Raw genomic sequence first — 12,354 nt, 5'->3', positions numbered from 1 at the left:
AACTTACATCTCAAAATTTCTGCCAGGGCGTCCTGTTGGGAAATAGTGGTAAACTCCATAAGAGATGGCTCGGTAACACATGCTTCCTTATTGTCACATTTCTGTGTCTCTGACGGAACTGAGAGTGATTTGTTCACTTCCTGAATTTTACTGTCGAAGAAGACGGAAATACTTTCGCACAGATAGAGTAAAGGTTGCACAGTTCTCTCTACAGCTCTGGGTTTGAGAAAGGAGTTGGCCACTTTGAACACCTCTTTAGTAGAGTTGTATGCCTTGTAAATGCAGTCAGTCAGGTACTCCTTTCTAGCTAACCTAATCAGGTTGTGGAGTTCTTTCAGAGCATTTCTATAGATGATCTTGGCGGACTCACAGTAGCCTGACCTCCACTGCCGTTCCAGCTTAAAGTGTTACTTGTCTGGGCGGCACAATCAGTGCAGCAGGCCCACTAGTAGCATTTAATTTGCATGCCATGGGCACATGTAGTGCACTCTGCTAGGGTCTTATAAATAAATTAAATATGCCAATTGTGCGTAGGGCAATCAAACCATGATTATGGGAGAGAGTTTAGCACTTTAGCTCTGGTTGACAATGATAAGGTACTCAGAGTCCTAGGGCCAACAAAAATAATTCATCAAAATTGGAGGCAAGCAGGCAAATAGTTAGGGGGAAGAGCATCCAGAGGCTGATAGGTCCAACAATTGTGTTCAGGAGTTTTCTCACAGAACAGAAAACAAGCTACTGCCATACTATCACCCTGTTCGTCATGATTGGAAATTGACATTGATCATCCTGCTGGTCATGATAGGAATGTGCTGGATTCTAGGGTACTTAAACGGGACAGTTGTGTTTTGTGCTAGGTGTACTATTTACATTGCAACACCACTTACTGTTTTTATTTTTATTTTGTGTTACTTGTCCTATTTTGAGTGGTATTTCTCAGCCAATCGCATTGCTATTGTACTATTTTCTCTAATTGGATTGAAATAAAAACATTCAATGTAGCTGTTAATGTATGTTTTCGTTTATTGATTGGGTTAAAAATATGAGAAAGTATTGTTATGTTTGTGTATTCCTGGATCTTGCACATGCTCAGAAATGGCCTGCCTTTGATGAATATGAGAGGAAAAGAAATCCCCTGGTGAAGAACAAGTTTTAAAATAAAGTGGCAAATGTTGTATGCGGCAAGGAATCTCTTTACAGCAAGGACATCTAAATGCACCAGTCTAATATGTTGTGTGATCTGGTCTTATATTCCATAAATTCAGTTGAGAACAGCACAGTTCTTATAATCCTCAGATGCATGACTTCCTTTGCCCTTCTGTTAAAATCAGCACAAAAATCTACTTTGAAATACCTCAGGGTCTGTAACGCCCCTGAATCAGTGGCATCATCTATAGTCGCGTAAGTTGTCCTCAAGCCTCTTTCTTAAGAACTAAAGCAAATTACACTCTGGGTTTGTTAATAAATAATTCATATGAATAAATCATAAAACCTTTCATGCAATTTGCATAAAGTCTCTTACGTATACTGAAAACTTTTTTTTGTTTATCCAGCATAGCTACTCAACCATCAGTGAATGGCTCTGGACCAATTACTGCCACCATGGCCGCCTTCAAGTCTATTTCCTTTACTGATCCACTATCAGAAGACGACACCCTGACAGTGGGCACGCCGCTTTACATTGGTATTTCAACTACATTCACTGATGGAGACAAATTTACATTAAGGGCAGAGAGGTGTGTTGCTGCCCCTAGCAACAACGCGTCTGATCCCAGCGTTGAACTCATTGCAGGCGGGTGAGTGACCATTTCTCAATACTGTTCTACCTGTCTTCTTCTTCTTCAATAACATATTCACTGTCTGTGCAGTGAATATGGTACAGTATGATTGCAATAACCTGAGTTTCAGCAGTAAATGTTCAGGATTAAATAAAAGAGAAAAAATGTTGAACAAGTAAATAAGGAAAAATAAAATGACAGTAAAATGAAGGCAAGCACAACTAATGCGTGTATGTAAAAAGAACCAAGAGCTATGAGTCTTTTGTTTGAAATGGAAGTAGAAAGCATGAATTTAGGGGGAAAGTGTGACTGAGTGAGATAATATTGCTGATATACATCATCCATTTGTGTGAGGGCAGGACATAGCCTATATAAATGTAAAGTGTGAATGCCACTCTCTCTCCAAGTCCAGGACGACTATCGGTATGCAGATGTAAACTTGGCACACCCAACCCTTCCTGTGTGAGGGCTGTATGCACAAAGTGTAGCTGTCACTCAGCCCTAGAAGGGGATTGGAGTCAGATTGCGAAAACACTAGAGCAATGAGCACAGAGAAACGCCCACATTCTAAAAGTGTTACAGCAAGCAAATGATGGACGGAATGCTGACAATGCAAACATTCTCCCCCAGTCAAAATATCTGGGTTAAATCCATTGTCCTTTTGCCAATTACGCCACTCCAGTTTGGACCCAGCCATATGCAAATCAGTCTTTACCCTGTGTCTCATGGGAACAGTCCAGACTGAACTGCCAGGTAGGTCTGCCCTGGACCAGAAACAAGCATCCTGGAACAGGTTTCAGGGTATGTCACCCTTCTTCAGCCAGGCTAGCTTGAATCCAGTGGCACAGTGAGCAAGGGACCAATGTCTGGGCATACCGATCACACTTAGGGCGAAAAGTGTTACAGCAAACAAATGATGGATGGAATGCTGACAATGCAAACATTCTCCTCCAGTAAAAGGATCTGGGTTAAGTAAATTGTTCTTTTGCCCACTACACCACCCCAGTTCGGGTATCTGCAGAGGGGTGAAACCCCAAAACCGGTCCTAGGATGCTTGTCCAGGGAGGACCTAGCCTGGCAGTTCGGGCTGAACTGTTCCCATTGGGCACAGAGTCAAGACTGATTTGCATATGGCTGGGTTAAAACTGGAATGGCATGGTGAGGAAAAAAGCGATGGATTTAGGCCCAGAACTCTGTACTGGGGTGAATGTATGACATTGTTCTGCATTCTGTCCATCAAGTGTTGTTTTTGCTTTTGTCACCCCGAGTGGGACGGGTATGCCCAGACGTGGGTCCCGAGCTCTCCATGCCACGGGAGTCAAGCTATCTTGGCTGAAAAGGGGTGAAACCCTGAAAACGGTCCTATGGATGTTTGTTTCCAGTTCAGGGAGGACCTGGCCTGGCATTTCAGGCTGGACTGCTCCCATTGGGCACAGGGTCAAGACCGATTTGCATATGGCTGGTGTTCAAACTGGAATGGCATGGTGAGGAAAAAAACGATGGATTTAGGGCCAGATCTCTGTACTGGGGTGATTTTTCTGCATTCTGTCCATCAATTGTAGTTTTTGCACGTTCTAAAAGTGGCATTTCCAAAATAGTAATGTAAAATCTAACTACACCATTAAGCAGGATTTCTCACTACCATTCAAAACATACCAAACATGACAACACCACTCTTTTCAGATCAGGAATTACCACATAAGAATGTATAAGGAAATCCCAATGCATGCCTGTGAGAGGAGTAGGACTCACAGTAGTGAGAAACAAAGTAGGCTTTTTGTCACTACTAGGACATGCCACACAATACGGGAACATGTCCTAGCTTTAACTTACACAGCACCCTGTCCAGAGGGGTACCTAGAGCTTAACCTATGGGTGACCCATATGTAATTAAAGGCGAGTTTAAGGCTTAGTAAGTAGTTTTAAATGCCAAGTCAAAGTGGCAGTAAAATGCACACCCCGGCTCTGCAGTGACAGGCCTGAGACAGGTTTGAAAGGCTACTTCTGTGGGTGGCTAAGCAGTGCTGCAGGCCCACTGCTAGCATTTAATTTATAGGCCATGGGTATAGGGGATACCTCTGTACAAGGGACGCGCATGTTAAGTAAATATGCCATACAGGGGTAAACCAATCATACAATATTTAAAGGAGTGAAAACATGCTTGTTAGCACTGATTAGCAGTAATAAAGTGCCCAGAGTCCTGAAATCAACAACAAGAGGAAGGAAAATAGGAGGAGAAAGGAAAAAAGGTTAACTCTGCAAAAAGGGTCAGGTCCAACATCCAGTGTCAATATTTTTTCAAACTATGGTTTGGGATACCAAACTACCCCTATAGTTTTTTATTCCCTTCTGCAGCTCAGGAAAGGAGAGAGCCTGGTACTAAACTGCACTCCTCTTGGGTTCATGATAACAGAAAAGTGTGTGTACATCAGGAGGACATCATCAAGGCAAGCTGCAATGAGTTAGCCAAAGTGTCAAAAGTGTTGTATTGAAAGATACTGCACAACACTGGGTTATGGACAACATTTTCAAAGGATATTGTGAAGTTCCTGTAAGTCTTGCTGCTATTTTCCCACCAGCATGCTAGAATAGGATAGGATAGGAAAGGATAAAATGTATAAAGCGCACTAAAACCCGAGGGTGTCAAAGTGCTAAACAGGCGGAGGTGAAGGGACGAGCGTAAGACAGCAAACTAAAAGCCATGCTTTCAGCAACTTTATAAAATCTGAAAGAGAGTCTGCAGTGGAAATGGGGGAAGGCAGGGAGTTCCAAAGTTTGGTGGCCACTACTGAGGAGCACCCATCCCACCTGGTCCTGCGGTATCTGGATATATACATTTTTTCTGGATGGAGGGTGTCGTAAATAAAATTTACCTGGACATTTTTCTATACATTAATATCAATAAGGATAGCTCATAAAATGAGAGGCAGAGTCCGTGGTGTCCGAGTTCAAAAGGGCTTTATTTCAATGGCTCGAGCCAGGGGAGAATCGGGTTCCATCACCACTAAGGTTCAGGAAGGGATATCTAACGTTTTATTAACATTACGCATTATATATAGTAAAACCACATAATTTCAATGAATACAGTAGGCGGAACAGTCCAGGCGGAGCAAGTGAAAAGAGAGAGAGATAAGACCACATGGGCGTGAAAGAAGGCGTGTAAGGAAGCGTACACATGGGTGTGCACTTGATGAGTCATAGGAGTGTCACAGGTAGGTGGATGCATAGAGGAGGTCTGTAGGGTCAGCAGAAACCTTTACCCTGCATGTGCGCGCAACTGATCATGACGTGAAATTGACGTGTAACTGGGGAGAGCTGGGGGTTGACTTTAGCACTAGTAGAGGAGACTGGAGTCTGGGATGTCAGAACGACCTGCACCTTTGGCTTATCTGATATCTTGTGTTTGGAGGATGTATTGTCTGAAGTAAAGGTCTCTCGAACAGAGGCCATTCATCATTAATTACTAGTGTGTGCATATATTTCTTCGTGCATTACGTGGGGGCAAGGGCCTACTATGGCAACGGGTTCAGTAAATCACTCGCATGGAGACAGGAAGGCTAGGCCCTATGCTCTGCAGGCGGGAAAATGTTTACCTATTTCACTAGACTGGAATGTGTTTTTGCGGAGGCTGAACAGATAACTGTAGGCAAAATATCGTCTTGGCAGGCAGGCCAGGCCGGGCACCTCTCGGCTGGAGCAGGGAGTAAGGGAGAGGTCAGGGATGCATACTTAAATTGCAATTTCAGAGACAGAAGAGGCTCGGAGCCTGAATTCAGGGTCTGGCTCGACTGGGCCACAAAAACGTGTGCTTCTCGATGTTTAAACGTGTACCATGTAAATGCATTGGCAACGTAGGCCTCAGTGCAGAATTAACGTTGTATTCATGGAGGGCCTAATAACAGACATGTTAACGGTGGACGCAAATGCATAGGCGTCTTCATTTCGGCCATAGAGGGAAAATGCATGGATGTCATGCACATATACTACACATTGGGGTACACGTAGGGGACACATAGGCCATATAATATTCCATTTTCCTCATTCCCTCTTTGTCCCCTACGTTCCCTTCAAGATACATCTATCTTCATGAGACCATCTATTTGTTCATATAGCATCATTTGCTCGTCCTTTCTCATCCGTGCGCGGGAACGTGAACGTGGACGGGGAATACAAGCAGTGGCACACAAGCCGCAAATCGCTGGGCCACATTGCAGACAGAGACAGCAACTGAATACTATTAGCAGTATAATTCCTAGGAATGACAATACTTTCCATCCCCAGGCTGATATCACACTCCAGAGCCAGCCGGACCAAGTCCAGGTGCCTGGATTCTGGTGAATCTGGTGAGCTATCTTATGGAGTCTTGTTATTGCTGCATACACTTATGGTGCGTTATTAGGAATAAACACACAACAACTGGAGCCGATCACTCTACAAGCTCCGCCCCTATCGGCCAGGATGACGTCAAGAACAAGGCGGTTCTGAAGAACAACAAGTCTCATAGCAGACTGCTCTTCGGTTAAGTTTCCTAAGGCAGAAGTAGTTTCGTTCACTACTGCTTCCAAAGTTCTGGTCAACCTGCGTATTACTTTACTATTTTGAAAGGGACCTATGAACCAAAAAATATCCTTTAATATAATCCTTGTACTGATCCCACGCTGACTCAGTGTAATCGATAACTGGGGGAAGGTCTCTCCTGTGTCTTACATGTACTAGTTGGGAATCTCGATGATAATGGGATGGAGCTAGGAAAACAGGTGGCAGTAGTAACGCAATATAACACGTTCCACCCCAGTCCAAGGGCAGACGTACATAGGCTGTCTGACCACAAATGAAATAGGAATGGCGGGAAGCCTTGAAAGTAGACTTTCCTTTATCATTAAATTTGACGACAGTATTACAATCACTGTGTCCTAGGTGCACTGAACCATTCTTTCTAACGCATAATTCACCTTTTACTGGTAAGACTGTTATAAACGGTGAACCTGTGTTGGTCTCGGACTGGACGTTCAAAATTATTATTATTATTATTATTATATGAAATTTGTAGCGCGCTCAGCTTACCCGGGGGCATCCCGGCGCGAGACAGAACCAAGGGGAGAGAGTCAAGTCCAAACACTACTGTGGGAACAAATAGGTCTTTAGGAGTTTCCTAAACAGTAGTTTCTTGGTCTCTGAACGAATCTTAAGGGGCAAAGAGTTCCACAGAGTCGCCACTTGCACTGAGAAACGCCTGCCCCCAGAGCGGGCTCTCCTTACTCTCGCTGACTGCAGAAGATGTTTTTGGTCTGAGCGCAAAAGACGTGTGGGTTTGTAAGGACGGGCCATATAAGAAAGGATGGGGGGGCCCTTGCCAAGCAGGATTTTGTGGGCCGTACATAACGCCTTGAACTTCACCCGCTCCTTCACGGGGAGCCAGTGGAGCGTCTTGAGGGCTGGGGCGGCAGACTGCCTTCTGGGAACATCCATTAAGACTCCCGCAGCCGCATTTTGCACCTGTTGGAGGGTTTTAAAAGTCGCTTCGGGAGCACCAAGGAACAGCGCATTCCCATAGTCGAGCCTCGATAGGATTAAACCACGCATCAAAAGCTTCCTTGCTGAATCAGGAAGCAGTGGTAGCACCTTGCGGGCTGACCGCAGCAGACCAAAACAAACCCCCGCGGTCTTCCTGGCGTGGGTCCTAAAGGACAGATCTTCCTCCAACCACACTCCCAATGACTTGATCTCCTTCTTGGGAGATGGTGGGTCGCCCAGAGACCGGGGCCAACAGCTAGCAATAATGGAAGGACTGGCATTACCCAGGAGCATCAGCTCGGTTTTTCCTCCATTAAGCTTTAAGGCGGAGCGAGACATCCAGCTATAGACATTAGCAAGGCAGTCGTGTAAAACTTCCGGTTGTTCTGCCAACTGAGTAAGGCCCACCACCAGCTGAGTATCATCAGCATAGCTGATGATCCTCACCCCTGAAGGGGCAACCACTCTTTCAAGTGGAGTCATGTAAATATTAAATAAGGTAGGGCTCAACGATGAGCCCTGCGGGACTCCACATTGAAGAGGGAATAATGTCGACTGCTCCGTCCCTTCCCAGACTTGGTAGAAGCGGTTGGACAGAAAGGATTCCAACCATTTCAGGGCCATCCCCGAGACACCTACCTCTGACAGACGTTGGAGGAGCACCTGATGACTCACGGTGTCAAAGGCAGCACTCAAGTCCAGGAGGATCACTGCCACTGACCCTCCTGTATCAAGAGTCAAATCATGAGGTTAAGAGAAAAATTCCCTAATTCGTATACTTCATTTTCTAGGTCGGTCCCTTTCCTTTGGGGAAGACCGTCCTCGTCTGGAAAACATGCCTTATTCATAACTGTATTCAGGTCTCCCCATATCCAATCGCCCTGGGAAACTGTGGACTTACTGTCTAGTGATGACATTAAAGCAAACCATGCTCCGCACGAACCATTGTGTGAGAACGGGTAAGGAAAGAGGGGCAGAGCTCCCTTCATTTTCTGGTAGGGTGGGAGTCGGCCACATACCCAGCAATTCGTTACATTGCTGGTCTGATGAGTATGGTGTAACATACGAATAAAAGTGTTGTTGCGCAGTGCTAGTCGATAGGATAATTCGTGGGGTGGCAGGTCACTGAATGTGTGCTCTACAGTGTCATTAAAAGAAGAATGTATATGTGAACCAAGAGGAGGAAAGAAAACATGTAGCGTCAAGCTTATACATATAATCAATATACTTAAAAAAAACATAATGATCAGAGTAACTATGCATCGACTGCGTAAGGATTTGCAGTATTTGTCTTTCATATTTTTCTGTCTATCTCTCTGACTATTTGGGTCTACTTTCTCATACATATCAGAAACCTGTCTAACCGCTTCACCCGAGGGGGACTTAAACAATTAAACGCTGTCTGACTTACTAGACCGTAACTTCTGTCTATACTCCTGTTGCGAAGTCTTTTCTAGCAAAGGGGGTTTAATGTCAGTGTCGGAACAGTTCTCAGATTCCTTTATCGCGCCAAGTCCATGGAATCTTTTAACGTGGTGGGCATGGATCCAGCCCTTGCGTCCTTCCACTTTAATAGCCGTCCTCGTGGTCAGTGACACAAGATTCGGCGACTTCCAACGCGGCTCCAGGGGGCTTGACCGGTCAAAATTTCTCACCAGGACTAGGTCTCCAGGGACAATGACATGGTCCTTAACCTGGGTGTTGTCTGGGAAAGCGGCGGCAACCTGTGAAAGACAAGAGAGTAGTGCAGACATCAAGGAAGCCAGGTAATCTGTCAGCATGTTACTGTCAACATCGGTAATCTTACGCGGCATAGGCGTACCCCACATATTCGGCGGTCTACCAAAGACCACTTCGTACGGAGATAGTCCGGTTCTGGAATGGGCTACCATACGCATGTAAAAGAGGGCAACCGGCAAGGCTACCATCCAATCTACGCCTTTTTCTGCACAGACCTTCGCTAGCCGTGTTTTCAGAGTCTGATTGTGTCGCTCTACGAGGCCTGCTGCCTCGGGGTGTCGTACGCAATGGAATTTCCACTGGTACCCTAACAGGAGAGATACTTGTTTCATGAGTTCAGAAGAGAATGGCTGTCCATTGTCTGAGTACACGACACGGGGCAAGCCGTATCGTGGGAAAAATTCATGAACCAACTGCTTGGCAGTGGTCACAGCAGTGTAATCTGGGACCGGGTACACTTCTGTCCATCTAGATAGGGCACATACAACTACAAGGACATACTTGAATCCTCGACATCTGTCCATCTGAATGTAATCCATCTGGAGGACTTCAAAAGGGTGGTCAGGAGGATGAAATCCACCTTGTTCCACGGGAATGCCTTTGCCTGGATTGAAATGACAACAGATCATGCAGGTACGCACTTTCTGTTTCGCTGCTGCACGTAAATGCTTGTTGAACCAGATGTTCTGTAAACTGCCTAACATGGCTTTTTCTCCTAAGTGTGCTGGACTATGTGCTGTATTTATGATGACCTGAACCATGGCATCGGGGAGAAACCATGTGGCTTTGCCTTTTGTCATCCATCCCTGATCTGTCTGGACCCCTCCTTGTTCAGTCCATTTCTTGATTTCGTCTGGAGTGGCATGTGTCTGTATGTCGAGTACATCTTGTGAGGGATCCCTGACTGTCATGCAATTTGTCAGTGATGGTACTTCAGTCTTTGTCGTGTCATCTGGAATGTCCGTATGAGTCTGAGCTGTAAGTTTAGCTGTTCGATCTGCCAGGTCGTTACCTTGGGAAATACTGTCAGTGATTTTCGTATGTGCTTTGCACTTCATGATTGCTATTGCTGTGGGCAAGTGTATCGCATCTAACAGAGCTTGTATGAGGGGACCGTGCTGTATTTTGGCACCGTGGGAGGTCAGAAAACCTCTTTCTTGCCAGAGGACTCCAAAGTTGTGAACGACTCCGAAGGCATACTGTGAATCTGTGTATATGTTTACTTTCAGGTTCTTGGCTCGTATGCAGGCTCGGGTCAGAGCGATGAGCTCTGCTGCTTGGGCAGATAAGGTGTCAATTCGTCGTGTTTCTATGACTTCAGTATCAGTGGTCACTGCATATGCGGCCACTAACTCTCCTGTGCTTGTTCTCATACATGAACCATCCACATAAAGTGTCAGGTCTGGGTCGGGTAATGCAACGTCTATCAAGTCTTGCCTGGGCTTCGTCACTTCGTTAATCACTTCCACACAGTCATGGGGTGCAGGGTCTGATGTACTTGAGGGCAAAAGTGTAGCTGGGTTAAGGATGTTACAACGTCTGATCTCTATGTGTGGCTGGAACAATGTCAGTTCATACCCTGTCAGTCTTGCTATAGTCAGGTGCTGTGTCTGTGTCCGATTCAGGAGAACTTCCACTGAGTGTGGAACATGTACTGTCAGGGGATGTCCTAACACTATGGAATCGCTTTGTCTGATTGCTAGAGCTGTTGCTGCAACTGATTTCAGGCACGGAGGCAGAGCCTGGGCCACCGGATCCAATGTACTAGAAAAGTAAGCACAAGGCTTGTGTTTACCTGCCTGATCTTGTGTGAGCACAGATAATGCTGTGCCATCGCGTTCAGTAACAAAAAGTGTAAAAGGTTTGCTGTAACATGGTGTCGCTAGAACATGTGCTTGACATAGAGCTTTCTTCAGTTCATCAAAAGCAAGTGTATGTTCCTGAGTCCAGGGGAGGACAGTCGAAGTCGCTGCCTCCTGTGTTGTCAACTGTATGAGTGGTTTGGCTAGATATGCATACTGGGGGATCCATTGTCTGCAGTAAGAAGTGAGGCTAATAAAGGCCCGTACTTCCTTTTGTGTCTTGGGTTGTGGAAGATGTGCAATTAACTGAATGCTGTCAGGTGTTAGCTGTCTACCCCTCTTGGACAGCAAGTGACCTAGGTATACAACTTGCTGGACACAGAATTGCAGCTTTGAAGGGGACACCTTGTGCCCCTTCTCTGCCAGGAAGTATAAGACTGTCAGTGATGCACGTTCGCAGTCTCGTTCTGTCCGTGCTGTGATCAGAAGATCATCAACGTATTGGAGCAGGGCAGTGTCAGTAGGCATGTGAATACTGTCTAGTTGTCGTTTTAGCGCTTGACTGTAGATACTAGGGCTTTCTGTGAACCCTTGTGGAGCCCTTGCAAATTTGAAGCTTCGGCCATTTAAATAGAATCCGAAAAGGTATTGGCTTTCCGGATGGATCGGGACACTAAAGAAGGCGTTCTTGAGATCAATTACAGTAAAGAACGTCGCTTCAAAATCAATGGCAGTCAATAGGGAAGAAATGTCTGGGACCACTGGGTACTGGGGTATTATGCATTTGTTTAATTCTCGGAGATCAACCACCAATCTGTAAACCGGTGGTGCATTCGGGTCAGTTCGTTTGAGAATCGGAATGATAGGGGAATTGCATACATTGGAGTCAGTTTCTACAACCACTCCTTTTGCAATGAGTTCGTCAACAATTTTCAGTAAGGCTACTACAGCATCAGGTGGTAACTTGTATTGTCGGATTCGTGGCAATACTACTACTTGCTTAAGCGTGACACGGTATGGTGTAATGTGCATGCAACCTACATCAGTCGGACCTTGCGCCCATAAATGCTGTGGTACATTCTGAAGTCTGGGATCAAAATCTCTTAACACATAATGTCCTTTAAAATCACGTAAAAACAATCTCACTCCTTCCGGAGAACAACAAATCACTGCTCCTAGTTCTTTCAATGTTTTTATACCAAGCAAGTTTTCTGGACATGATTTCGTAAGCAACAAGTCTGTAGTACGAGACAATGGACCAACTCCTAGGGAAACTGGCTTTGACACTTCGTTAACAATAGGCTTTCCTGAAAATCCCAGGGAAATATTCTGTGAGCCTGAGAGGGGTGCCCCTGGAACCTCGTCATGACTGATGGTAGTTCTACTCGCCCCTGTATCAATCAGAAATTTTCTGTCTTTTCCCAATACATGACTATGCACATAGGAACCCTCTTGATCTACAGGAACCTCAATAAGGGGCAAGCCAACCTCCCTCTCTAGGCTGTTTCATGAATACTGTT

At 45.4% G+C, this 12,354-nt stretch overlaps 1 protein-coding gene across 1 annotated transcript in view; it reads left to right on the top strand.

Annotated features, from left to right (window-relative positions):
• Nucleotides 1-12,354, top strand: part of LOC147725095 (uromodulin-like) — a 215,732-nt gene that overhangs the window by 183,330 nt on the left and 20,048 nt on the right. The window contains exon 6 of the mRNA XM_086918168.1: nt 1,554-1,796. Within this exon, the coding sequence (XP_086774294.1) occupies nt 1,554-1,796 (243 nt within the window). The remainder of the gene's footprint in view (nt 1-1,553; nt 1,797-12,354) is intronic.

Source organism: Lissotriton vulgaris, chromosome 4_1 (genome assembly GCF_964263255.1).
Source record: "Lissotriton vulgaris chromosome 4_1, aLisVul1.2, whole genome shotgun sequence".
NCBI lineage: Eukaryota > Metazoa > Chordata > Amphibia > Caudata > Salamandridae > Lissotriton > Lissotriton vulgaris.
This window is presented reverse-complemented; position numbering and strand designations above follow the sequence as displayed.